Source organism: Sylvia atricapilla, chromosome 25 (assembly GCF_009819655.1).
Source record: "Sylvia atricapilla isolate bSylAtr1 chromosome 25, bSylAtr1.pri, whole genome shotgun sequence".
Classification (NCBI taxonomy): Eukaryota; Metazoa; Chordata; class Aves; order Passeriformes; family Sylviidae; genus Sylvia; species Sylvia atricapilla.
Window position 1 is genome coordinate 3,621,753 of NC_089164.1, and position 27,825 is coordinate 3,649,577.

Sequence of the window (27,825 nt, forward strand, 5' to 3'; positions counted from 1 at the left end):
ACCAGTTCTTGGAGACACCAATAATTCCTCAACTGCTGGGGCATCTTCCCCCAGAGGAGTACACACCCATCCTCCCCACAGCCACCCCATTTGCTGAGCAGGATCCAGAGAAAGAGCACTTTTATTTTTTTTTTCCTTTTTCTTTCAGTTGTTTATTTTCAAGCTCCAAAAGGGGTATTATTATAGAGACAGGAAAAATAACAACTGGAAAGCTGTTCTCATGGGGTAGTGACAGTGTCCCTTTAGGATGGAGAGGGCTGATGGCTGAGGAGGCAGCAGCAGCTCCGGTGCAGGGACACGATGCACCCGGGACCCCCTCACCATGGGAAAGCTGCTCAGTGACAAACCCATGGCACCAGCTCACACCCAGCCACTGAACCAGTTTTCTGAACCTGCTCTTTTATTCTCCCCACGTACAGATCCCAATAAAAGCAATAAAACTCCCATCTAAAGCCAGGAGCCAAGGGATGGGGTGCAGGCTGTGGGTTGGGCACCTGCAAGGATGGACAGGCTTTTGCTTTCTAAAGAAACAGGAACCAGCTCCTTCAGAAGGTAAAATCTGTGTGTGGCCCCCTCCCCAAACAGTGCTTTAAAGACTAAAGATGTCCCTGCCAAGGGCAGGTGCAGATCCAGGGGCTGCAGCAGAGGCCATGTGGGTTCTCATCCTGGCTCTGCCCTGCAACCCCTTTGGCCACAGGCAAGGAGCCAGCAGGAGACAGAGCCAATCCCTGCCCCTGGGGCTGTGCTGGGACAACCAGAGCAGGACAACCACTGCAGTGTACAAGGGGCATGTCCCACATCCCAGCTCCTCTCAGAGGATGCTGTGCTCACAGTGGACACAAAGCCTAAGGGAGCTGGGACAAGCTGTCTACGGAAACCTCCCAGGAGCCAAGAGTTTTAATTCATCATTATAATATTTTTCTTTTCTTTTCCCTGCTGTTTGAATGCTGTTTGTTCCACGTGTGGTGGTCCCATGGTGTCCTGCCCCTCCTGCTCTGCCCCCAGTGCACCCAGGGCGGCGGGACGGGGTCGCTTTTCTTTGCGAGGTGCTTTTTTGCTTCCACGATCACACAAACTGTAACAAGCTTTACAAGAAAACACTGGCAAGTCCCAAGGTTTGGCAGCAACCTTTTTCAGTGTGGGCCGAGGGCACGAGGCTATCCCATCCCCTCCTCCTCCATCATACATGTCCCTCAGCCTCTTGGCCTTCAGCACCAGGAGCTTTCGGTCCTTTTTCACAAGCCGCCTTCTCCGCTGTTTTTCCCACACCAGTTTTGCTGGCTGCTTCCTGCCAAACAGCAAATAAAACACACTCAGTTGGAAAAGGGAGAGGGAAGGGGAAGGCAAATGACAAGGATGCTGGGAATAGGCACAGGTAGTCCAGCCTGGAAGGGCAGAGGCAAAATTGCCCCCCACAACTCCCCCGTGCCCATCGATCAGTGCAGCTCACACCAGAGCATTACATTTCTTTGATCCAGTAGAGGTTAAAGCTCATCAGCTCAGGCAGCTTTTGGGGAAGGTGTGGGACTCCTGGGAATGATGTGACCCACCTCACCAGAAGTGGAGTGCTAACACAAGAGTGAGGATGGATGGATGGATGGATGGATGGATGGATGGATGGATGGATGGATGGTTGGATGGACAGGGAAGAGAGGGATGAGGAGGTAAGGCAGCAGTGTCAGAGTGGAGATACAGGACTGAGCCATGGGTGCAGCCCATCAGGAGGGTGCAGGAGGGGAGCACTCAGGCACAGGGGAGCCTTTTGCCTGCTCCAGCAGTGACTGTGCCCATCACAGCTGCCCACACAAGCCAAGCACAGTTCCAGCAGCTGGCCAGGTTGGCCCTGCTCCTTGCCCGAGCTGGTTGCCCCAGCACACTGCTCCCCAGGGGCTTCACCAGTCACTTAATCCACAGCCTCAACCTCCAGACACCACTTCAGAAGAGATTATACTAAAAATGACCCACGCAGTTGGCTTGCAAAGCTGTGTCCTCTCTCATTACAGTACACCGGGTTTTGTTCAGCGGAATTTTGGATGAGAGCCTGTTCTGAGACAGCGATCGCTCCGCCCGAGCAGAGGAGCAGGTATTGCCTTACCAGCTTCAGGAAATCCACACTATCATGTCTCAAAATACCCCTGCCAGAGATGGAATGATACTTCATTTTACTGGCGACCAGGAGCTCGTCAACAATCACTAGCTGGGAGCAGCAAAATTAAATACTAGTGTTATCAGCCCCTGTCAGCTCACACTGCAAGTGCTTTCATTGCTGATTGAGCACCTGATGGCAGCCTCTGCATAAGAAAGATCTAAAAGTAAAACACTTCTTCCCATTGCAGCAGGCTCTATCCCTCCATCCTCAACCTGAACTATAATTTAATTTGGTTTAACCCATCTCTTCTCATCACAATCCTGCTGAGCACCCTTCAGCACAACCCTAACGCAACCCTGGATGGCCAAAAACGAGCAAGACTCACCTTTGCATCCCTCTCTGCAAACTTTGTGAACATGTTGGCATAGATCCTCCTGTCCCTCTCGTTGTGCTCCTTCGTTTTCTTCTGGCACACAGAGATCTGGGATTTCGCTGCTTTGTTCTGTGGGTTCACTTCCAGAACTTTTTGAAAGTCACCTTTGGCCAGCTCGAACTCGTTCATCAATAACCTGGCTTCACCCCTCCTGTACAAGCCTTTCTCGTTGTCCTGGTCCAACCCCAGAGCCTGGAAACACACACAGGTCTGTGTTAACATCTCCGAGCCCTCCCAAGAGATCCCCTACAGCTGAAGCCTCAATAAATCTGTCAAAAATTAGGACAAGGTGGCTTCAAATCTCCAGAGCACTTGCATCTTGCTCAACAAAAATTGCCTCATCTCCATCAGCAGTTGGGAGATCATTAATATAGTTTTATTATCTTTTTGTGCTTAAAATACCCCTGAGTGTGGCAGTCAGTGAGAGACAAATCCACAGGAAAGAGATCAGGTGTGAAGATTAAATCCAAGCCCTTTTGTCTCCCTGTTTTAGCAAAGATATTATTTTCCTTTAGTAAAAGCCATATATACATCTCAGGCATGATTTACCTTTCAGATTAACACAAATATCCCATATATCCCATATGCAAGATGCTTAAATTTAAGCCTTTAAAAAACAGAATTCAGAGCTTCCTGACAAAGACAAGGTCAAAGATCTTTTAGGGACTGGCAAAGCCCCATCCCACCTCTTGGTGGACTTGGAGATCTGCTCAGAGCTTGCCTGTGTCACACCCAGAGCAGAACTCAGTGCCCAGCCCCAGCCTGGGCAGACCCAACCAGCACCCAAAGGTCCTCAGTCCACACAGATCCATTCACACGGATCTCATTTGGAAGAAAAGCTGCTGTCAATGCATGCCCAGGTGGCTTTTGAACCCCTAAGGCCCTCGTGAGTCTCTGAGCACTCCAGCAACCACAGGGACCTCCAGGTGCAGAGGGGATGCCACCATCCCACTGCTGCTTGGAAATTCCTTCTTATATGACAAGGAATTTTTAAAAAAAACCCTACTAAACTCCCAACAAGAACATGGAGGAGAAGAGGATGCTGCATCCCCCAGGCTCATGCTGATGCCTTAGGAATTTAGCTTTTATATTTTTTATATATTTGTAATCCTGCAGTTTTTTAGTGCATAACTCTAAACTCCATATACAGTCCAAGCTACTACTTGGTCAGGCAAAACAATTCCTCTCCAGGCCTGGGACTCACTGTCTCAGGCCCAGAGAAATGCAAACAAAAATGAGTTGAGGGGGAGCAAACTTGTGGTAAATCACTTCATTACCTGAAGCTGTAATTGGAAGATTAACCCCCAATATGCAAAAGGACCAAACACATAAAAGTGTGAAAACTTGTGACCCACCATCTACTTTTTGGGTGTAGCCTCTGGGAGGGCTTTGTCTGCCTGAAATGTACCTGAAAGCCCTTCAAATAAACAGAACTGCTTTTTATTGTTTTAATTTTGCCTGGCCTCAGTTTCTGGTGACCCAGGGGGGACAGACAGCATCAGTGCACCTGTACCTTGTCACAGCACTCGACAGCCTTGGCGTACTCCCGCAGCTTCAGGTAGCACATGGCCAGGTTGAGGAAGGCAGCCAGCAGGAAGGACTCAGAGGCTTTAGACTCCTTCTCAGACAAGCCATACTCCATTTCCAGCCAGGACACAATCTTCCCGTACTGAATCACTGCCTGCAGGTACTTGCCTTCCTGAAAGGAGCAAAAAAAGGCTCAGTGTGGCCCTGGAATGTGACAAGTGTAATGTGGGGTGTTCAATAAATACAGGACAGAAGGAGGATCTCAGCTCCTACAGAAGCAGCAGGTTTGGGAAAAGCTGAGTCAGAACAGTGGGGACCAGGGATGCCCCAGCTGGGAAAGGGAATGCAAAGCCCCTCAGCATTGGCCCAGGTCTGGGAAGGGTTTGATCTTCTGTCCTGCTCTGCAGGGAGCACACAGAGCCAAGGCAATGCTGGGAAAGGATGAGATATCTCAGGGGAACATCAAGAAGTGAGAGAAAAACAGAGGGAGGGCAGGACTCTCCTTCCTCAGCCGTATCTGGGGGCTCATGGCTTCTCTGCCACTGATGGCTGCCAAATTCAGCCCCAGCTCCCCTCCTCTGCCACCCCCAAGTTCACAAACCTTGAAGTACATCGTGCCCTTCTCCTTGACCACAGCTGCCTGCTCCAGCTTCTCCTTGGTGTCCATCTCCCACGACTCCTTGGCCTGCAAAGGAACACTTGGAGCACTCCCAGTGCAGCAGAGCAGCCTCCCCTGCCCCAGCAGAACCGTGCCACTCTCTGGGACAGTGTGGTCACACTCAGGGCTCATCAGGCCTGTGCCAAAGAGCCTGGAGACAGGTCCTGCCCCTGCTTTGGCCAGAGTGATGGCACAGGCAGGGGACACATCCAGGGGTGTGCAAATCCCATGGATTTCTCGTGTATCCCATCCCCATCCTTCTCATGGATGTAGCCAAGCTCCACAGGGCTGGCTGAATGTGCCAGCTGTTCAGCCCAAGGGAAAAAAAAAAAGAGGAAAAAAGGAGGAAAAGGGGGAATAAAATAAAAGGAAAATAAGAGAAAATGAGAAAAAAATGGGAGAAAAAGCAGAAAAAGGAGGGAAGGGAGAAAAAGGGAGAAAAAAAAGAGAAAAAAGAGAGGAGAAAAGGAGAAGGGAGAGGGGGAAAAGGAAAAAGAAAAAAAGAAAATGTAAATAAAAAGAAAGTACGAAAGGACAAGGTTAAGAACAAATAAGACACCCAGCCTTGGACCTCAGCCACAAGAATAAAACAAACCAACGGAGAAGAACAAATTAAGAACACGAAGCTCCTCAGTGACGTGTCCACTTCAGCAGGGGTTGGGCTGCAGCACGCCAGGGACAAAGGCTGGAGGCTACACAGACCCTGACATTCCAGTGACCTGGGAGGGACTGGAGCACCTCTGCCCTCACCTTCTCAAAGCTCTTCAGGGTCACCTCGTACACCAGCTCTGCGTTCCCCTGGATGCCAAATTTGGGCTTCCCTGCCTCGCCAAAGCCGTACCTGCAGGGCAGGAGGAGGCACTCAGAGAAGGGGGAAAAACCTGATTTTCAGCAGAGCTTGCCCACAAATGCAGACCCAGCTTGCCACCCACAACTTTCGAACATTTTGGGGACAGTGTGATGTGATTCTCCATGAGCAAAGGTCCCTGTGGATGTACAATGCATAAATTGGGAATGATCCCTTCTGGCTGCATCAAGGCCACTTTTTTACACAGCCCTGGTCATTTCCAGGGAGACACTTTCATCTCAGACACTCCACTCGGATAAAGCCCTTTCACCTGGTTTTCATAAAGCATCTCAATATTACATGTCACTGGTCACTCCTGCTGCTGTTCTCTCCTGGAGAGTCCTATTTGCAGGATTCACCATCTTCCACAAGAGCTGGAGGCTGAGACCCACCCAGGATCCCTGTGGAGATGCTCCTCACCGTGGGCTGAGGTAGAGGATGCAGTGTTCTCCCCTCTGCATCTTCTCCAGGGCCTTGTCAATGCCGATGGGGATGTCGTGGTCCTCCCCTTCGCCCACCACGAATTTCACATCCTTGCAGTCGAACCTGTGGCCGCCACAGAATCCCTCCAGGTGAACTGCAGAGGGACAAGAGAAGCAGGATGGCACCCAGAATCACCCAAACCTTGGAGAAAGGTGAGCTCCAAAGTGTCTTTATAAAGCATTTCTCCCAAAATTCAGAAGAGCCTGGGAGAAGGAAGACCCAGGGCTGGGGGCAGCCTGGAGAAGAGGGATGGGGAGGCTTTGGGAACGTTGCTGAAAAGCAAGGCAGGCATATCTCGTCTAACCAAGGACTAAACAACAGATAAACATCGTGACTAATATGTTCCCCTCGTACTCAAGTGCACGAGTCAAGTCTTACTGGAACTGGATATTGCTCCTGGCACGGTGCCACGCAGAGTTTATCACGGTGATTACAAATCTTCTATACTGTGCTATACTGCCTTGACTCCTGCCTCGAAAACAAGGCCGTGTTCTCCTGACTCTGAGAACTCAAAGTACAAGATAAACTTTTTTATTTTTAATCTTCAACCAGGAGCCGTGCTGTTCCAGCCCCAGACGCTGGCAGAAGCGCAGCCAGAGCGGACACTGGGTACCTGGCACATTCACCACCTGGCACTCCTGGCTGGCTTTCCACAGCAAGATTATTCTTTATTTATTCAGACCTGAAGACGTTCCAGGCTTTGGGGACACTTTTACAGCCTCTGCATTCTGCTTGCAGGGTAAAAGGCGTACACACATGCAGGCAGGCAGCAAGTAAAAGCAATTTCACAAGGAACTCCTATATACTGTTAAGGAAAAAAAAAAAAAAAGCCAAAACAAACAACAAGAAAAAAAAAAGCTTTGTAAGAGGAAAAAAAATCACAACTGTGCCTAAAGGTTTTTGCAACCTACAAAGACATGAGCTTTACCTTTGCTTGAGGGGAACAGAATGCAACCTGAGGTGCTGCAGGGCACTGAGCATCCTGCTGTGGTGGCAGGTGAGGGGCAGGACAAGCTGGGCACCAGAAACTGCTGTGAGGGTCTGGGTTCTGCACGGGAGAGCTGCAGGAAATCTGTGTCCATCCCATGCCCTGGGAGCTGCAGATGTCCTTAGGATAAAAGGCTTAGACCAAGCCAGACCTGGCAGCCCCCATTCCAAGGGCAGGTCCAGCTGCCATAAGAGAACCCAAGGATGGTTCCTGACTGCAGGGGCAGGACAGCAGGCTCTGCCTTGTCACCCCACCCTTGCCACCAAAGCCATGCTGGGACTCCAGCAGAGGATGCTCAGGTGCTTGCCAGATCCCTGGGAGACATCCTGCCTCCATCCCTGGTGCACAGTCACCTGGGTGGTCAGACTGCTGTGAGCTCACCCAGCTTGGGATGAGGACAAAAGCCAAATCCAGCTTCTCTGGGGACAACCTCTGCTTTTGGACTACCCAAAACCAAGCTGGGTGGTTTTTTTAGGCACAGAAAATGTGGAAAATTCTGCCACAAACACAGGTAACCCAGCCACCCCACAGCACCGTGCATCTTGCCGCGTGTTCCCAGCAAACACAGATCCATAATCCCTGACCCCCAAAGCAGCACTACAACTCCCCCAGGTCCCACATCCCCTGCGGGATGCAGCAGTGATGGGAAGATCCACTTTAAAACAGGATGCACAGGGGGGATGTTGTGATTCTTCCTTCCAAGGATAGTTCTGCTCTGTTTTAATTGCACAGAAAATACACCGAGCACGGGGGGGGGGGAAGCTCCGCTTGGGTTTCCAGGAGTGGGTCAGCTGGTTCAGCCACTCTTGGATTACAGAGAAAAAAAAGTCACTGAAGGAACATCACTCCGGTTGCAGCTCTGACTTATTGTTCTCTCAGTGCCTGCAGCGATTTTGTTTTTGAAGAGCTGAGAACAGAGTGTACTGAGTGCGGCTGGCACACGAACTTGATGTGCTGACAGCAATTTGTACTCAGATTAAAAACGGAGAAGGAGGAGGGGTGGGGGGGGGGAAAGGATGTAACAAAAGCTGGAATGCCAGATTTCAACTGCAGCACAGGTTTTAGGGACCAGAAGTGGGATTTAGGGTCTGTAAAACTTAAAGCCTATAAAACCCCGGAGGTAGTTGCTCCTGGAAGCGCGGTTTCTTCCAGCCTAATTCCAGCACCTCCCAAAATACACAGCTGAGGTAACCCAGCCCTGCCCCAGGGTGGACTGCTGTGTCCCCACGGCTGCTGTGCCACCCCCAGCACAGTGACCACTCAGACAGTAAAATCTGAGTCAAAATCTCATTTTTTCCCTCAAAGAGAGCCTCGATAGAAAACCAGCCGCTGAAAGCCACGACCTTTATAAGCTCTCACAGCTCAGATTCAATTTCTCAGTCGCTAAAGGGACTTTAGGATCTTTGTGTACAGGAGCTCTGGAATTAAGGAAAGAAAGTAAATGCCTCCTATGTGGAGTGAGCTCTGTGTGTGTGTCTGAGCAGCTCTCGGGAAGGAAAAAACCCCAAACCCCAAACCTCAGTCTGCCTTCCCCTCTCCTGCCCCATGAAACGTCTGCTCCAGAAATGGGACCAGAAGAGGAAGACCCCAACGAGATGTGAGCTCCTCATCCTCCTGTCAGCTGAGACCACCCCAGCCTCAGCAAACCCCTTGTAATAATTTCCTTCCCCCACCATCAGCAGGCCTGTGGCCAGAAGGGAAGGAAAAAGCCCTTTCTGTAAGAGATGTGATGAGACCCCCCCAAAAATACCATCAGCATTGGAATGAGGAGACCAAAGAAACTGCTGAGCATCCAAAACACTTAGCAAGTGTCGAGGGAGGAAAGGCTGGCAACTGATGCTTTGGAGGCAAGGCAGAGCCAGGGGTTTTGGCAGATGGCACATCCTGGAGCACCCTGGACACTGCACTGGGATGCAGAAGGGTTGGGGGAGTTGACTGAGCCCTGAAACCCCACAGGGATTTGCTTCTTCCATCCTCCTCTCAGCTGCTGCCTGAGCAGCTCCAGGGTTTTCTTGGGCTGAGGGTTTTCCACCCAGCCCTGCAGAGCAGCAGCTCTGGCAGAGCCACCACAGGGGCCACCCAAGGAGGGCTCAGAGCAGCATCTCCAGGCCCTCTGCATCCCATCTGGCCTCTGGATGGATGTAACTGCATCCCACAGGATGCACGGCCACCTTCAGCCTGTGCACTGCCAGCAGCTCCTTGCCAGGAATCTGCTCAGGACAGGCTGATCCCTCCAGTTGTCCCACCAGCACTCACTCTCCACGGTAGCACCTTCATTAGGGTTGGAGTAACCTTCTCCCTTCCTCTTGATCCTCCGGATTATTCCTCCATCCTCAAACAAGTCCTCGCCTTTGAAGTCAAGCAGCTCGACCTAAAAAATAATAAAGAAAAAGTGGGCAGAGCGTAGAGAGGGAGAAAGGAGAAGAGAAAAACAACAGGAGAGCCACAAAGCAGCAGTTCATCCCCTGGCTGGAGAACTAAGCTAATTCTCCGTTCAGCTGACGAGCAGAAGTTGCCCATAAAACCCAGATCCAAACCACAGCACAATACACAGGATTTATTAGAAACTGGGACACATCCAGTACCTGAAGCATAACACAAAGTAACAGCAAAAATAACTTATTGAACCTGTAAGGGTACAGCACAGCTGCTGCTGGAAGATGCTGTCAAAGTCCCCTGGCGTGGGCAGGAGCTTCCCTTCCATCCTCTGATGGGACCAGCTCTGACCCTCAGCTTAGTCCACACTCGATTTGGAAGACCTGAGCCTTAAATCAGGACAGACTCCCTCCTCCTGCCTATCCCAGTGAGCCCTGCCCAGGGAGCTCTCTGTGCCAAAAGCTTCATTTTCCTACCACCCCTCAGCACTAATGGTTTTTTAGCACCTGGAGGCATTTCCCAGCTGCTTTCTCCTTCCCATGTGTGCATGTTGAAACCAGGAATGTGCCCACTCCCCGCCCCAGCACCAGGACTCTCCTAAGCCCGAGTTTCAGTCCCAGCCTTCCAGCTCAGACACACATTTCTGAGAAAGCCCTGGCAGCAGTTCCTGGAGCAGAGGGACACGTTTCAGGAATCCAGGCTGGGCTGGGTTTTTTTGGGGGCTGGTTTTTGTTGGTGTTTTTTGTTGTTTGGGCTTAAATAATAATAATAATAATAATAATAATAATAATAATAATAATCATTTTTACATTTTTATTTCTGAGCTGGCTGGCAAGGCAGAAAGGGAGTGAGCTTGCTCATCCCCACACCAGCTCACCAGCATTACTTGCCTCGAAAAAGAGGGTGGCATTGGAGGGGATTTTGGGGGCACTGCCAGCAGAGCCATATGCGTACTCGGGTTTGCAGAGCAAGTAGCAGATCTCTCCCTTCTTCATAGTGGCCACCCCGATGTCCCATGCCTTGATTACCTGGCCTAGGAGAAAGGCAGATGTCAGGCAGGAGGGAGCAACCAGCAGCCCAGGAGAAAACCCATCCTGAGTGTGGCAGGGATGGCACCCCAAAAAACCTCCGCATTCACAGGTCACTTAAGGCAGGGCTGGCTCTGTCCAGCTGTCCTGCAACAGGGTCAGTTGATCCCCCTGCCCCAGGGTGATCCCACCCTCCACCACCCCAGGGATGGACAGCCCTGGCCCAGCTCACCCTTGCCCAGGCTGAAGATGAAGGGTTCGTTCCGATCGCGGCTGGAGTCAAATTTTTTCCCGTTGGCCAGTTTCCCTTTGTAGTGCACATAAACCTTGTCTCCAATCATGGGAGACTCATCCTCACTCCCAGGTCGCTTAATGATCTGAGAGAGAGAAACCACCCATGAGCTGGGGCTGAGATAGCAAAGGATGTGTATGGAAGGGGAGAGCGATACACACACACACATAAAATTATATAAATATACACATGTATATACACCCCAGTGCTGCCCTAAATAACAGGAAAGTTCAGGGGGAAGCTATTCAGCTTGCCCCTAAATTTACCCTTCATCAGCTCCTAAAAGCAAATGTCAAACTGGAGCCACAGCAATGGATCTGGATAGGGCTGGGAGCAGAGACCAGTCTGTACTGGGTGGATAAACACCATGGCTCCAAACCTGCAGTGAATGCAGCTCCACTCGCTCTCTGTCCGTACACATTTTACTCACAGGGGTGTGTCAGCTCACTACTCACTCCTTGTCAACACTTTTTTCTGAACGCTGCAGCCGGGAACAAGCAGTTCTCGAGCTGAGGATGGAGCAGGGGAGGATGCTATTCTTGGAGGAAAGGTCCTATTCAAGTGGAGAAGTGTAAGTGCCGAGGAGCAGAACTATCCAGAAACGGCCCTGAATATGAAAAAGGGGCTGTGGAGCAGACTGGATGACCTCAGTAATGTGCTCTTTCTAATGTTTGTGAGTCACACAGAGAAATGCTTTGCGGATTTACAGCTAATAATCTGATTAGGAACACAATAGCAGCAAAATTCATGGAGCAGCCTGGGCCCACCAGCCTCAACCACCACTCCATCCTCCTTTACTCCAAGCAATGCTCATCCCCTTTGCCTTTGAGGTGGAAGAAGTCAATCCTAGGGATGCAGCCCAGTGAGGTGACCATGCACCCCAAAATGCAGGAGGCCAGGACACTCTCAGCAGAACCCCTTTACCTTCAGAACCCCTCGGTCCTTGGATGGTGTGATGTCCTCTCCACGCTCAGCCAGAGCTGCTGCCTGCACCTCCCCTTCACTCTTGGTGGCCTCATCAGTGGTCATGGTCTCCTTGGACCTGAGGGGACACAGCACACACCCCGTCAGCCTGGCAGGACACAGGACGTGGTGGAAGAGGAAAGGGTCTGTCACCCTGCATGGAAAGACAATGCACAAGCAAGCATTTCCCCCCAAAATTAAAGCAAACCCAACACCAAAAGAATCCCAGCTATTTGGGTGGATAAAGAGAAAACTCACAGCAAGAATCTAAGGAACTGAGGGGTTTTTTTTGGGGCAAACTGCTGGAGCACTGTGCTCCCAAATGTCACCACATAGACAGCCAAGGTGCCAGAAAAGCCACGTTTTCCATTGAACACAGACTTTTTCCAATGGTTCCTGGTAAAAAAAAAAAAAAGAATTGCCTACGGTTTCAAAAACATATTTCCTGATGATTTCCTTCAGACCATGGGGCTATTTTGGTAGCTGCACTGCTGGGCGACACATCATCAAGGAAACATGTGACGGAGAATTAGAAAGCGATGGGTTTTTTAAGACATAAACCAGATCTATTAAAGCCACTCTAATTGCAAAACTTTCCCACAGTCTTCAGCGTGGAAGCTGATGTTAACCAGCAGGAGGAATCATTCATTTGGGGGATTCAAAAAGAGCAAAGAAAGGATGTTTTCAGCTCCAAGGACAGATAAGTCGTGCTGCAAGAAGAATTGCTTTCCTCGCACCCGGGTGGAAAGGGAAGGACTGGAGCCCGGCCCCCCCAGCACAGGAAGCCACCGAGACACAAAGAGCCCTGAAATGGAAGAAGCAAAGAGAAAAATAAGGGAACTACTTGTTGCAAGGCTCAATTATCACAGTCTTTGGGGTGATGTTTAATGGGATTCTGCGTCTGCTCCCTTTCCTCTGTGCTGCTGGGGTTTCAGATGGGAACATCTTTAAAAATAAAGCATTTAAAAAGCAAAGCAACACGCGGGGGGACCCATTATCTCACAGGTATTCATTGGAAAACGTGCCATGGGTTACTTTGGAAGAAATGTTCGATGATGTGGGTGGTGAAGCTCTGGTTACCCAAAAGGGTGATGGATGCCCCATTCCTGGGAACATTTGGGTGAGTTTGGACAGAGCTCTGAGCGACCTGGTCAAGTAAAAGGTGTCCCTGCTCGTGGTGGGAGTGCTGGACTAGATAGCCTTCAAAGTTTCCTTCCAATGCAAACCATTCCATGATTCCATGACTTGGGTGCTGGGATGGTCTCCAAGCCACCACAGCCTTCCTCCTGGAGAGGAGCGAGGAGGTGGTGGTGCCCACCTTGGCATGGGCATGGCATCAGCACCGTGCACCAGCTCAGGGCTTCCCAGCACAGATCCAGTGCAGCAGCAGGGACACATCACCCATAACCAACCCATAAGGACCAGGAGAAGCCCAAAAAGCAGGGAAGCTTGCCCAAGGATCGCCACCTCCTGGGACAGAACCTCCAAGGAGCCACCACTGGGATGCAGGAGAGACGGACAGGGAGGTGCTGGCTCCGGCTTGCCGCTTGCTAAATCCCACCAAGAGACATCTAAAAATACACCCTACGCATCCTTCTCATTATTTTTCTACGTAAGCAATTAGAGGAGTCATCCAGGGAAGCTGGCCAAGGCGGGCGGGAGGGGAGACGCTCTGCGTCAGCAGCAGTGGGAGGGATGGAGCCCTCAAGACCCAGCTATTAAAGATGTGGCCCACGTTATGAAAGAGCTCACGACTTCTCCGTCCAGCAAAAAAAAAACGGCTCCAAGTAGGTTAGAGAAAAGAGTGCACTGCTCCCACTTATCTCCCATTTGGAGCGACAGGAGGAGGTTGGCCAGCGGCCAAAATCCCAATTAATTTGAAACAAACAGTTGTAGGGGGAAAAAAAATAAAAAAAATCTGCTACTCCCCGAGGTTTAAATAGCGATCAGGCAGGGATGGCACTGAGCACAGCAAGCTTGCTGGTGGTGTCAGAGCCTGAATCTTCTTGTTTGTGTACTCTGGATACAGGGAGGGCATTAATTAATTACTGTGTGCAAAAGCCCCTGGGTGTTTCTGACACCCTAAGCAGATCCTGCTTTCCCGTTGCTGCTACTACCCACAAGATTAATGTTGTAAATCTGTAAATGAAGCCAGGATAAACCATCCTCCCTTCTCTGAACATTCACAGAGCTCCATTTCTCTGCGATATAAACACGGACGGGTCGGAGAAGCAGAGAAATAAATAAAAACAAACCTTTTAATTTTACAATTCTCTCTCCACACAGGTGTTGCTGCTTCCCGACCCTGAGAAATAGGTGAAAATTCAGAGGGGAGAATGGGATGCAGATGTCTGACCCCGGGCTGAGGACAGACAGGTATCACACATGCTAGGGTTTCACCAACCACACGATCCCCAGCCACATTTCCTAGAAATCAGCATACCGGGAATTTGCCAGCTCCAAATGGAAACTTCATGTTGCAGATCCCTCCCGGAGGCTCGCAGGAGGGGAAAGGGACGGGGAAGAGCAAGGCTGGGCAGGGTTTGGAGGGGTCTCACCTTGCCACCATGCAATCGTTGGAGAAGGTCTGGAGGTTCAGGGAGAATCCAGGCCCGGAGACACAGCAGGGAAATACCTGGTAAGAAGAGGAGAGAGACAAAAAGAAAAAAAAAACATGAAAAAATTACATGTGCTTTGTTCTAAAACAGGATTTCAGAATTTCAGAAGAAGAGACAACAGAGCAGTTTTGAGCCACAGATCATGTTTCACCACGGTCAGAGAGGGGTGATGAAGACTATGGCCAAAACCTGTTTTGATTCTCTGTTTCCACAAAACAGCATCTCTACCAGCAGCTTTAAAAAAAAATAATAAATCAAGGCTATATCCTGTCCAATTGTTTCACTGGGATGAAAATTAACAGGACGAAAAAATAAGAGTTGGCTGCTCTGGGGTTTGTTTTTTAAGACCCACTTAGCACAAAGCACTTTCACTTCCACGGCACCACAACAGCCCTAAAAGCTCCGGATTGCAACACAGGAGGGAGTTTCTTGAAAACGCAAAGGTCAGGCTTAAAAACATCTGAAAATCTGAAAGCACAGCAGGGGGAATGTGTGGCCCTGGATCCTGGTGATCATCTCCCCAGATCCCAGCCCCTCAGGCTGGACAGGGCTGCACACGCACCCTCCAGCCCCAGCACAGGCTGATAATGAAGAATAACCCAATTAATGCAGCAGCTGACTGTCTCCACTGCCCCACGGTGGATTGTTTCCCCTTCCATCACAAGAAGTACTTTTTCAAATAAAATCCCTTCTTGCTGAGCAAGTTGTGCCTGTGCAGCAGGAGAGGGAAGAGCAGAGCAGTGATTTCTGCTGGATGAGGGTGTTTTAAGACACCTCAGGGCCAGCCTGATGAGCAGAGACCAAGGAAGGTGATGGTAATGAGTTCAAATTGGGATTTCTAATAAAATATGACCTTCCTAAGATGGACAAGCAGCTCCACATAATCCTCAACTATAGGACATACCTAAAAGGACATACCCAAAAGGACATACCCAGACATTGAGTGCCATTTCTCACACTCATATATCAGTTAATTTTTGTTCTTTTTTTTTTCTTTTTTTTAATCCTGTCCACTTGACTTTCTCCTTCTCCTTCAAAATAAACAGGGAAGCCATAAAATTGCAACTATTGTTCACCAACTGAACAATAAAAGTAAATGGATCAATTTACTCCCTAGGGTGCACGCTGTGCAAGCGGCCAACACCCTGGTGGGCCAGGCATGGCAACTTCTATTCAAACCAAAAAACCAAAATGCAAACAGAGCTGCTCGAATTGCCCAGCACCTTGAGAAGCCCCCATGGCACCCACCAGGGTGAGCCCTGACCCACCAGGGACCAAAGCACAATCCCTGGTCACCTTTATCCATGGCCAGTCCCTGCTCCAGGGTGAACACCATGGAGACCCTGGTACCAACAGTGTCACCCACTCCAAGGGGACACTCCAGAGAGGGATGCAGTCCCCAGCCACCTCCCGAGGACCAGGAGGTATCTGCAGGAAAGCAGCAGCAGGGGAAGGTTTTAAAACAATTAAGAGGATGACGAAGTGAAAAAGAAAACTACTGTGTGCAGCTCAGTTAAATACAGCGGTGGATGTTCCCATCCCACTGGCTTCATCGTTCTGCCCAGCTAATATTTTTAAGCTTCTGAAATGGTTTTATTTAAGGTTCGAGTCATAACTAATTTATTTATTTTTTTTAAAATATGTGGAAGAAGAGGCTGTTCCTCAGCTGCAGCGAGAGGAACAAGTGAGCAGGATGGGTCACTAACCCTGCCAGAATAAATATCTCAGGCAAAAGCAAGATGGGTTCAGTCTCTCTGCATCCCCTGGAGTGAGGTGAACAGGCCCGTGCCAGCAACACACAAAAGACTTTCAGAGAGGAGTGGTTTTCTCCCCCCAGTTTACAATATTAACCCATTAAAAATAATCTGGCTCTTCTGCTGGTTTTCTAGCAAGGAAGTGCTTGCTTGGTGGTTCTCCCAGGCCACTTTGAAATTAAAAAAAAAAATAAAAATCAGAGGGATGGAGGTTCTCTGAACTCTCTTGTGAGCAGCCTGTGGTCCATCTCCTCCAGAGTGGGTACCCAGAGACACAAAACTCTCCACTTCCGTGTGAAAGGGAATTAAGGGAATTAAGGGAATTAACCAGCATTTTCTTTCCTCCCTCCCTTATTTTGACAGACAAACTTATACTGGGGAAAGCCAAACCCACAGATATTTATGGGTGGCTGCTGTCCCCAGGGAAGAAGGTGTCAGGGGCAGGATGAGGCTGAGGATTTTACACACAGATGCTCTGCAGCTCCTTTCCCACCTGCCCCCAAAGCACCACTGGTCCCAGCAAGGATTTCAGCTGCTTCCACCACAAAAACCACAGCAAGTCTCTGCCACAAGAACAAATCCTCAAAACACTGGAAATAAATCAGGAATGCCCAAAGTCTTTGCTCTGCATCAGCAGGGAGAGGCACCAGCCTGCACCCATCCTGCTCCTGAGAGGCTGGCACAGCTTTTGATGATGGCTAAAGCGAAATAATTAAAGAAATCTAGTAATAATGAGTGTATAAAGAGCTGTTCCACACCAGCCTGAGCTTCTTGGGAGATTTCTGGTGGGGAGGCCAAGCATCCAAACAAGCTCAGAGGCTGCAATATAGACACACATAACAGTGGGGAATGCAACTTCCTAAAGCCTTCATAAATTGGGATTATATAACTGGACAGGAAAAAAAATAATATAGCCAAGCAGGTTATATAAACCATCTGTAAAATGTGAGAAAGTACTTGACATCCCACTACCCACTCCTTGGCACCCTCTCACTGGGTTTTCTGCCACCAAAAATGAGCGGGCTCCTTTCAGTCGTGTCTTCTCCCCTGGTCAAAACAACCAGGGAGAACAGACCAGCCTGGTTTTTTGGAATTAAATGTTCCACCTCTGGCTGTTAAATGTGAAGTTTCCCTCCCCATAGAGCACACCAAGGGAAGTCCAAGCCCTCCACAGGCGACTCTGAGCAGCCTCCTGGCAGCAGCTACACCAATGCTGAGCAAATTGAATTTCAAGTGACAGCTTGGGAGGGGGGACTAAAATAAATACAAAATGGGAATAAACAAGAAACTCCTTGTTTGCCAATTCTGCTTTAATTTAGCCTTTTCTCCTGAATAAACGTGGCAATTAAACTTGGATTTATTTAGGGGTTGGGTTGTTGTTGTTTTTTTCGCGTTTCTAAAAGCATCTCACTGCTCGCAACAGATTTGGGGTTTTCTCCAAGCAGCTTGCAGCCAGGTGACCCCCGGCAGTGGGAATGCTGTGTTTGATGATTTATCCCCACACGAGAGGGCTGAGCAGCACCTGGAACATCCCAGAGCCGAATCCCAAGGGGGGAATCCCCAGCTCAGCATCCGGCAGCTCTGGCACCCAGAAATAACTCAGCACCCAAGCCCATCTGCACCAGGGACCTATAAATGCCAAATTATTTTGGGCAAACCCAAATTATTTTGGGCAATTCGCAGTGAAACACCAGCCTGCTCCAGTGCCAAATGAGGATTTCTTGGAGAAGCATCACAGGAGGACGAACTGCAGGAGGGGACCAGGGTGGCACTGCCATTGTTGGGGACACTGTGAGGAGCAGGAGGGGGAGAGGCCACCACGGCTTTGGGGACAATGCTGCACCACCAGGAGGTCACCCAGACCCACACAGGGTCTGAGAACAGGCACTGACACACACACGTGCACAAGCACACACTGGTGTGCACCACCTGGGCTGGGGAGGGAGGCTGCATCCCACCTGAGCTCCTTTTTTTGGGATGGTGTCCCAAAACATCCCAGGAATGATGCTCTTCACCAGGCAGTGCCTCCCAGAGCCTTTTTTATTAAGTGGTTAAATTTAATGTAAATCAAAAAGTACTTGAAATGAGAATGGTTTTCCATCTGCTATTTACAAAGATAGGACACTGCAGGTAGAAGGTGATTTAACTGCAGTCCCTCACTGTCCCAACTCTTCACTTCTGACAGTTACTTTACCATTATTTTCCTAATTTTCCAACGCACTCGCTTGCAAAATCAGAAGTCCTTACTAATCACAATTACTAGTTCTGGAAAAAGCCTGTCAGCTCCGTGACAAACAAGTTACATGAACAACTTGTACGTTAGAGCACTCGTGGCCACTTCTTTACACCCACAAGCACAGAGCATTAAAATAATAATAAAAAAATTCCTTGCTAAGTAACATCTATTTCCCTGTTACGTGCACAAGATCCGTAGGAGCTTCACAGCTCCCTCAAGGGGCTGCAACAACTTTATATAAATCCATGCAACCGAGAGTGACTATAAAATAAAATTGATATAAAATAGTATAAAATGAGAAATAACTGAGGACAAACTGTCTTTCAAACCGTTTACAAAATATTTTTCCCCTGAGCCAGTCTGGGAGCTGCAGCCAGCCCGAGGAGGTCTTGGTGCCAAGCATCCCAAACCTTCCAGCAAACTTTCTCCTTCTGCAAGCAGGTAATTAATTAAAACACAGTAACTACCCAGCAGTGATGTTCCTGAGGGATGCAGTTTGCTTTTTATTCAGGAGTTGTCCTTATTTTTTGGCTCGTCCCAGCAGGAAGGTGCTGGGAACCTCAACAGGACTGAAGTGTGTGCTGGGCAAACACAGCCTTGGGAAGATGAGGTTATTTGCGTTTATTTTTAAGAAACCAAACCAACAAAGCAGAAAAGATAACTGCATGAGCAATAATCCTAGCAGACATCTCTGTTCTGAGCAGGATGGGCACCACGAGCAGCTTTCACCACGCCAACCTTCCCCACTGAATCCCTCCAGCCCCCAGGCCCAGAGCCACGTGTTATCCCCCCTCCTTCCCTGTGCATTTCAGCAGAGGAGAAAACTTCTTCACTAACTCCCCAAAAACCAGCTGGGGATTTTTTTCCATGCCACCATACATTTTCCCCAGCACAAACCCCATCACCCAAGCCCTCAGAAAAGTCCTCAGCCGCTCCTTCCTCCACCTGCACCCCTGGCTGCTGTGAGATCCATCACACCCTTGCCTTGTGGTCCTGCACCACTCAGGGTGCTGCCATCACCCACCACGCTGAGGATGAGGAGCAGCACCTCTTCAAGGACCAGCAACCCACCCAGGACCCCTCCATCCCACCCCTGTGCTGCAAAACTCCTGCACCATTTGGATTCCTGCTTAGCCTCACACTCCTGGTTAACCCCCTGCAGGTCGTGGATGTTGCTCTCTCTCTCTCTGTCAGGGATATTTCTGTCCCCTCCCCAGAAATGTTGTCCCATTTCTAGAGTACCAGGCTGGAAATACAAGCCAAAGATCTTTGAGCTGCAGCGCTGCCACCCAAATCACACCCACAGCACCTTTGGAAAGACAGACCATAAAAGACAGCTACAGGCTCTGCCAGACGTATTTAATGATTTTCTTCTCCCCAGCCCTTCAAGAGGACAGGGGAGGAGGCAGAAAGGAGGCAGGTTTCTCATGTTTTAAAGGAAGGAGCAATCTGAGCTTTCAACTTTTTTTAACTTTTAACGCCAGTTCCCAGGTTGGCTTTGATACCACAGTGATGTCCTCATACCCACCTCAGGTTTAACAGCTCATTAGGGTGACACACTATTTCAACTCTGCATTTAAAGCCGTAAAGTATCAGCTCCTGGCTTTCTTTTTTCCATTATATTTTATTTTTAAAGGTGCTTTTATTATTTGCACCGGTGGGGACAGAAATACGGTGCAGTGCTGGAGCCTCAGCTGGAAGCTGCAGTCTGAGGACACACCGATGACAGACACATCTCCCACGAGTTCCTACAGCCCATTGTGTAAAATACAGTTTCCTGGGAAGAGCAAGCTCACTCGAACGTGCGTTTTAAAAACAGAAGCTCTGGAAGAGTTTTTATGCCCGGAGGGGAGGGGAAAATCGCAGAAACTTTAAAAAAAAAAAAAAAATCGCATTTACCTTGTGCAAGCACTTCTACCTACTGCCAAAGGCTCTGTACAGTGATGCACACACCCTGCGGGGTCTCTCTGGTCGCTGGTGTCAAAAGAAAAGCTTCGGCTGCGCCCGGGAGCCTCGGATGGGGAGGCGAAGAGGGGAAAAGAAGAATCCTCTCCGGCGAGCAGCATCCCGGGTTGTACCGGAGCATCCCGGGCTATACCGGAGCATCCCGGGCTGTACTGTACCGGGACATACCGGGCTGTACCGGAGCATCCCGGGCTGTACCGGAGCATCCCGGGCTGTACTGTACCGGGACATACCGGGCTGTACCGGAGCATCCTGGGCTGTGCCGGGGCATCCCGGGCTGTACCGGGGCATCCCGGGCTGTACCGGAGCATCCCGGGCTGTACTGTACCGGGACATACCGGGCTGTACTGGGGCATCCTGGGCTGTACCGGGGCATCCTGGGCTGTGCCGGGGCATCCTGGGCTGTGCCGGGGCATCCCGGGCTGTACCGGGGCATCCCGGGCTGTACCGGGCTATCCCAGGCTGTACCGGAGCATCCCGGGCTGTACTGTACCGGGGCATCCCGGGCTGTACCGGGGTATTCCGGGATATACCGGAGCATCCCGGGCTGTACTGTACCGGGCCATCCCGGGCTGTGCCGGAGCATTTCGGGCTGTACCGGAGCATCCCGGCTGTCCCAGGGTGTACTATACCGGGCCATCCCGGGCTGTCCCGGGCCATCCCAGTGTCCCCAGCACCGCTCGGGCAGCGCTGCGGGAGCTGCTCCCGGCGTGGCTGGAGGGCTCCGTGGGGCAGGAACTCCGCTCCTATGCTCACCCCTCAGCACCAGCGGAGGTCACCATCCCGTCCCCAACGCCCCGGCCCCACACGGGGACACTAATGTCCCCCACAGGTCCCTCCCAGGCGGGGTCCCTCAGCCCCGCGCGCGCCTGTCCCCAGCCCCACACTGCCCCACGGTCACTCTCTCTCCCCACCGACAGCACTCCCCCGGCCGCACACAGGGTCCCGCAGGACCGCACAGCCCCGCACAGGGCGGCCCGGGCCCGCGGGTCCCACCTGTCGCTGTGGCTGTCGCTGTCGCCGCTGTCGCCGCCGCCGCCCGGCTCCGTGTGGCCCCGCGCGCCCGCCCGGCCGGGCCGCCCCGCCCCGAGCCCCGGCCCCGCCCCTGAGCGCGTCTTATTGGCTGTTCCGCCTGCCCGTCTTAGGTTCCGACCTTCCATTGGCTGTACAGGCGGTGATATGCAAATTAGGGAGCTATGCCCGCCCCCGGGTGTGCTGTCGCCGGGGTGGCAGCGGCGGGGCCGGGGACAGGGGACAGGGGACAGGGGATAGGGGACAGGGGACAGGGGACAGGGGACAGGGGACAGGGGACAGGGGACGGGGGACAGGGGACCGGGGATAGGGACAGGGGATAGGGGATAGGGGACAGGGGACCGGGGACCGGGGACAGGGGACAGGGCACAGGGGACCGGGGACAGGGGATAGGGGACAGGGGTCTGGGTATCGAGGACCGGGGCCGGGGACAGGGGACAGGGGACAGGGGACAGGGGATAGGGGACAGGGGACAGGGGACAGGGGACGGGGGACAGGGGACCGGGGATAGGGGACAGGGGATAGGGGATAGGGGACAGGGGACCGGGGACCGGGGACAGGGGACAGGGCACAGGGGACCGGGGACAGGGGATAGGGGACAGGGGTCTGGGTATCGAGGACCGGGGACGGGGACAGGGGACAGGGGATAGGGGATAGGGGACCGGGGACGGGGGACGGGGGACAGGGGAGAGGGGACAGGGGCCCGGGGACTGGGGACCGGGCACAGGGGATCGGGGACAGGGCACAGGGGACCGGGGACAGGGGACAGGGGACAGGGGATAGGGGACCGGGGACGGGGGACGGGGGACGGGGGACGGGGGGACAGGGGACAGGGCACAGGGGACCGGGGACAGGGGACGGGTCACAGGGGATCGGGGACAGGGGACCGGGGGATCGGGGACGGGGGACGGGGCAGAGGGGACAGGGGACCGGGGACAGGGGACAGCGGACCGGGGATCGGGGACCGGGGACAGGGCACAGGAGATCGGGGACAGGGGATCGGGGTGTTTGACCCCATGCAGTGCTCCTCAGCCCCCGGGCTGTCCCCAACCCCTCCGGCTTCGTGCGACCCCCGCGAGGACACCCCAGTCCCGGAGGTGTCCCGGAGGTGTCCCGGAGGTGTCCCGGAGGTGTCCTCGTTCCCTCCCAGCTCCCCGAGGATAGCCCAATCCCTCCCAACTCCTCCGGGTGTCACAGGAAACACGGCGCTGAAGAGTGAGAAATTGCCTCAGAGCTGGGGACAGGGAGATGTGGGTTTGGAGGACACAGCGGCTGCTGGGACACGCTGAAATGTTCCAGTTCGGGTGGAAAGATATAAGATTTTTGTCAAGAGCTGCCTCAAAATAGCCCCCTTCCCCCACCCCGAGATTAGAAATCAGTGATTTTGTGATTAAACACCTCGTTGCTGCTCGTCGCTGCAGCCCCTTAGCCAAGAGGGGCAAAAAAATTTGGGGGGCAAGATTTAAATTAAGACATCTCTGAGTGTTTTTACAAAGTGGTAATTTTTTACCAGGTTTATAATGAGTGCCTGCAGGCCCCAGGCTGCACCCTGATTCCCACATGTTGATCCAATAAAATCCTCAGGGCCAAGGTTGAAGGCAGCACTGCATTGGTGGCTGCTTTCTCACAGGTCTGCTCTTTATGCTGAGTTCGATTTCCCCAGCTGTAATTTAGACACTGATGTCACTCATCAGAAATTCAGAGTGAAAATTAAAGCCCACTTTAGAAAAGAAAAAAAAAAATCATGGCATTTAATTTTTTGCCCCTCTAAAATAAGCTAGGTGAATCTTGCATGTTTGGTTTCAAGCATTTCCCTCCCGGCTTTAAATTTTCGAGAGCTTTAAGTATTAATTTACAAAACAAAATTAAAATATTGTGGGTTTGTAATACCAGGAAACCCCACAGCATAATTCCATCAGGCCCTTGAGATAACTCCAAAGCCCTGAAAAATCCCATGGGACCAATGGCAGCAATGAGGGGGTTCAGCCTGGTTTGTCCTTGCACTACAAAAATGGTAAATTTGTTTGTTTGCATAGAAAAAAAAAAAAAAAGCCCAAAAATATATGGGAAGAAAACATCAGAGTTGCTTTTTTAAAAGATAAAAGACATCTATCAAAATGCTATGCCACTGCCAGACCCCCTCAGCTCATTCTGCTTTCTTGGGTGGGGAGATGCCCTAAAGCCTCCTCTGGCCCAGTGCTGGGGTCTGCCCCGTTCACCCCCATCCCTGTAACACAACCTGGAGGAAATCTGTTCCATAAATAATCCTCTTTGGCTTTGTGACGCCTGCCAGGGGTACTGCTTGTTCCCCCTGGCCCTCCAGCTGGCCACACATGTCCTGCCCCAGCCCTGAGCCCAGCCCCGAAGGGACAGGGAAAGTCTGGAAGCAGGGAGCAAAGCCAAACAACCTGCCCTGCTGGCTCCCAAGCACTTCGTGTGAGGTGAGAGCAGCGTTCCCGAAAGAGAGGAGGGGGAAAAAAAAATTAAAATAAAGCAGGGGATATTTTTATTCATCCTTGTCTTCTGCTAAAAATAACCAGCGTTAATCTGCCTCGAGAGCGTGGGGAGGAGAAGAGTCCCTCCACCTTGGCTGCACAGTGAAGAGCCACATCAGTGAATCTCCTGAGAGCGGAGGAAGTGGGTTTTCTCTTTTCTCTTGGTTTCCTTTCGTGTCTGACAGCATGCGATGATCCCGGGGCAGGCATCCTCCCCTTCCTCGGGGGGAATCAGACTCATCCTTCCCCCCAGAACCCAGATCATCACTGCTCATTTTGAGGATCAAAGCAGCTTTTTATTTTTATTTTTTTTTTTAAATTTTTTTTTTGTTTGCAGCCTGACGATGCCGTGGCTTCACCCACCGGCAGCCCGCGGTGTGTGCACCCCTCCGGGGCCCCGTTTGCCGCTGGCAGCGGGGGTGCAGCGGGGCAGGAGCCGGGTGCCGTGGTCGTGGGAAGCTCTGTGTTTACGGGAGGTGCGGCCAGGGCTTGCACAACAGGCGGCAGAGTACAGGAGAACACCGTGTCCTCGCCGCTGGCTGTAGGTGCAGCTGAACGGCCAGCAGGGATAGACGGACCGCGGGGACACGGGGACGTGGGGGACGCGGGGACATGGGGCAGGAGGGCAAGACCACTCGTTTGGCATGAGGACACTCGACCCTGAGGATGCAGAGCAGCTGGAGAGCCGCTTTCTCTATGAAATTCCTCCTCAAATCTTCCTAGGGGAAGGCCCGTGGGAGGGATGCTGGGTGTAGCGGTGGAATGACCGGCCAGACCCAGCCTGGGGCAATGCCTCTGATCCCTCCCCAGACTGCGACAGTGTCCCCCTCTCTGCCCAGCTCACGGCTCCCACCAGGACTTTTTTACAGCCAACACACCCCCGCACATGTGGGCACCCCCAGAGAAGTCCCTGCCCTGTCACAGGCCTGATCCTGTCCGGCACTGTGGCCAGAGCCGGATCTTTCCGAGTGCATTTCCAATCCATAAATTACCAGATTGTGACCCAAATCCTGGCCCTTGTCGCAAAAATCGCCCCGAGCCAGCAGACAGGGGCACCTCCCTGCAGAGGCTTCCCTGGGTCTGCATCCATCCCTGAGTCCCCCTCTGCCTCCTGCCGCTTCCTTCCAGACACCGGGGATGGCTTTTACCAGATGAAAGGACACAAATATTTCCCCAGATTATTTCCCTTCTGAGGAAACGGGGAAAATCGCTGCCTTCCCCGGCTGGCAAGGAGCAGCAGAGAGGCGGACAGAGCCCAGGGCTGCCCCAGCCCCGCCGGAGATCCAGCCCCACACGAGTAAGGGCAGGATGCAGCAGCGGGGCCGGAGCAGGGAGGATAAATAAAGTCCGGCTTTGGCGTCCTGGCTTGTGGCCACTTCTAACACAAAGTACATTCCGGTCTGGACGTAACGAACTGTACCAGCCTCCGGCGGGGAGGGCGGATGGCTGGGGCTGGCTGGGGCTCCCCGCCCGCCGGCGGTGGCAGGGTGGGGGTGTCACCTCTGCCCTGCCCTGCGCTCAGGGGTGACACGCGGATCAATCCACCCGAGGACGTCCGGCTGTGTCCTGCCGTGAAGATGCTCCCGCCAGACGGATCTGAGACCCAAAAAACTCCTGGAGATCCATCCCCCCCCCGGGTTCCTGGTGCTTGGGGGGCGCCCCGGGTTGGGGACACACCGGGCAGAGATGGGAGCAGAGAGTGACTCAGACCAGCGCTAAGGCTGCGCTCCCCACGGGCAATTCTCGGAGTTTCAGACCCCGGTTTCAGCTTCTCCACGCCGGGAGCCGCAGCCCGGGAGGCCGGAGGAGCGGCCGGGGCCGGAGCGGGCCGTGCCCCTGCCGGGAGCTGCACCGGGCGGGCGCTGTGCCAGGCGCCCGGCGTGGGGACGCGATGTACCGGCCGCGGGAGCGCCGGGAACAGCCTGACTCAGCGCCGGGCCGCCGGGGGGGCACCCGGCCAGGGCCACCCGGGGCCTCTGCTTAGTGGGGTACGGTGTGGCCCTCGATAATCCCCCCCCTGCAATTCCTAATTACCCTCCCAGCACCCCCCCCCAATATCCCCCTGGCACCCCTCCAGTATTCTCCCCAGTTTTTTCCTGGCGCTTCCCAAGTTCCCCCCATCATGCCTCTCAATATTCCCCCCCCCAAGATCCTCCCCGGTATTCCCCCATGTCCCCCCCTGACATCCCTGCCAATGTCCCCCCCCCTCATCCCCCCCGCCTTAAGCCCCCCAGCATCACCCCCCAAACCCTTTCTGCATCCCCCAGAGTGAATCCTCACCGGTGCCATGGGGGTATCCCAGAGACTCCTCCCCTCCTCACCCTTGCTCTGCTCCCCCAGCTCAGCTTGCCAGCATTTCAGGGAATTTAATGCTAAAAATACCCACTGAGGGGAGCCCAGCTGCAGGGAACACTTCCCCCCAAACAGGCTCTTGCAAAGCCTCATGCTCTCCCCAGCCTCGTGCTCTCCCCAGGCTGATGCAGCCCAACATCCCCTCCTTGCCCTCCCCACCTCCCTGTAATGCACTGCTTCCAGCAGCACAAATTATTCGAGAGGAGGATTTTTTTTTTCCACTCATTCTCTGGTGGACAGCATCACGAGGGGCTTATGGAGGTGTGTGGGGTGCCTGGATGTCCTCCCAGGGCCACTTCTGCATCCCTATGTCCCATTTGCAAGCTCCACTGCTGCCCTGAGCCCTCAGCAGCTCTTGGGGATATCTTCCAGAGACCCTGCTTCCAGCGCCAAAGCCAACCCTGAGGACTGAAGAGAGAATGAGATCCTCATGCAAGATTTGGGTGCCCCTGGGGCTGTTATTTGCCTAGGACAAGTCCCTGTTCTTCTGTCAGATTCTTCTCCTCTTCCAGCTTCAGGGGGAAAAAATTAGAGTGGGAAAACAGGAGCATGTCTGACATTGTTCCCACTGTCACAGGCAAAGGCAAAGCCAAAGCAGCCGTGAAAAATCATCAACAATTGGTTTTGGCAAGAAGAGGCAAACCAGAGCTTTCCATGAATTTATTTTTTTTTCTTTTTGCTAGAAAGGTTGCCTTTCTTCCAGAGAGAGCTCGAAGGCTGGCTTCTCGCCAGCTTCATCCCAAAGCCATCTCCCTGGGACAGTGAAAACCTGGCCCAGATTTAGGAAAATTTTAAGTCACAGGATCAGCCCCCCCCCACATACCTGAGGTCTGCACCCCAGTGTACCCCACGACTTGGAGCTCCCACGGAGGTTTTGCTGCTGCAGGCACAACTTGAGGTGTCCCAGGCTATCAGAGGGTGGTGAGGGGAAATTCCCGAGGATCTGGGGCTCCCCAGGTCCCTGGTGCTGGCCGGGCTAGTCCCAGACCCTGCAAGGATGTGCTTCATCCCTCTGGATCCTGCCATGGCCAAGGGACACCCTGAGAGGGGCTCCTGTCCCCCGGGCTGCCCCAGCCACGGCTTTGCCACATCCTGACCACTACCAGGGGTAAAAAAAGCTTGTGAGGGGGAACAAATTCCAGAGCCAGCAGCAGGCAGAGGGGCCCAGGTGCCTCTGTGCACCCCCAAACACCTCTGTGCACCCCCAAACACCTCTGTGCACCCCCAAACACCTCTGTGCACCCCAAACGCCTCTGTGCACTCCCAGATGTCTCTGGGCAATGCCTCAGGCACAAGCAGCCCAGGACTGCCCCAGAGCATCCCCTGTGCCCCCCAACCCAAACCCAGGAGCTCCCCTGACCCTGCTGCAGGATCAGGCCCATCATCACCCCAGTCTGCAGCAAACTGGGGTGTGCTCTGCGTGGGGACGTGGAATTGGGTTGTGTCTGGGGTGTTCTGTCCCCAAAATCACCGCCCTGAGCTGGAGCTGCAGGGCTGCTGCGTGTCCCTTCCACCCTGGGGAGCCAGGGGCAGCTCAGTACCCCCAGAAAAAACATTCTCCTCCTCCTGGCAGTTTCTCTGTCCCCAGGGTGAAGCTGCAGGAGCAAACACCCAACACTCTCCCCTAGACACACGCACACAGTTTTTCCTCGGAGTGTTTTGCAAGGCTGGGAGCGGGGGGACTCTGCT

The 27,825-nt window shown here is 52.6% G+C and overlaps 1 protein-coding gene across 3 annotated transcripts; it reads right to left on the reverse strand.

Moving 5' to 3' along the window:
- Nucleotides 1-119: 119 nt before the first annotated feature.
- Nucleotides 120-21,309, reverse strand: FKBP5 (FKBP prolyl isomerase 5). Of its 3 annotated transcripts, XM_066335843.1 has the most exons (12): nt 21,254-21,309; nt 14,243-14,319; nt 11,646-11,763; nt 10,662-10,806; nt 10,292-10,434; nt 9,282-9,396; nt 5,975-6,131; nt 5,458-5,548; nt 4,651-4,734; nt 4,036-4,221; nt 2,475-2,714; nt 120-1,288 (listed from the first exon to the last, which is right to left on the reverse strand). In XM_066335843.1, the coding sequence occupies exons 2-12, from the start codon at nt 14,251-14,253 to the stop codon at nt 1,181-1,183; spliced, it is 1,398 nt and encodes a 465-aa protein (XP_066191940.1). In that variant the 5' UTR covers nt 14,254-14,319; nt 21,254-21,309; the 3' UTR covers nt 120-1,180. The 3 variants fall into 3 exon arrangements, with proteins under 3 accessions (XP_066191940.1, XP_066191942.1, XP_066191941.1); XM_066335845.1 differs by lacking the exons at nt 14,243-14,319; nt 21,254-21,309 and adding an exon at nt 14,128-14,156; XM_066335844.1 differs by lacking the exons at nt 14,243-14,319; nt 21,254-21,309 and adding an exon at nt 11,943-11,967.
- Between the last annotated feature and the right edge of the window lie 6,516 nt (nt 21,310-27,825).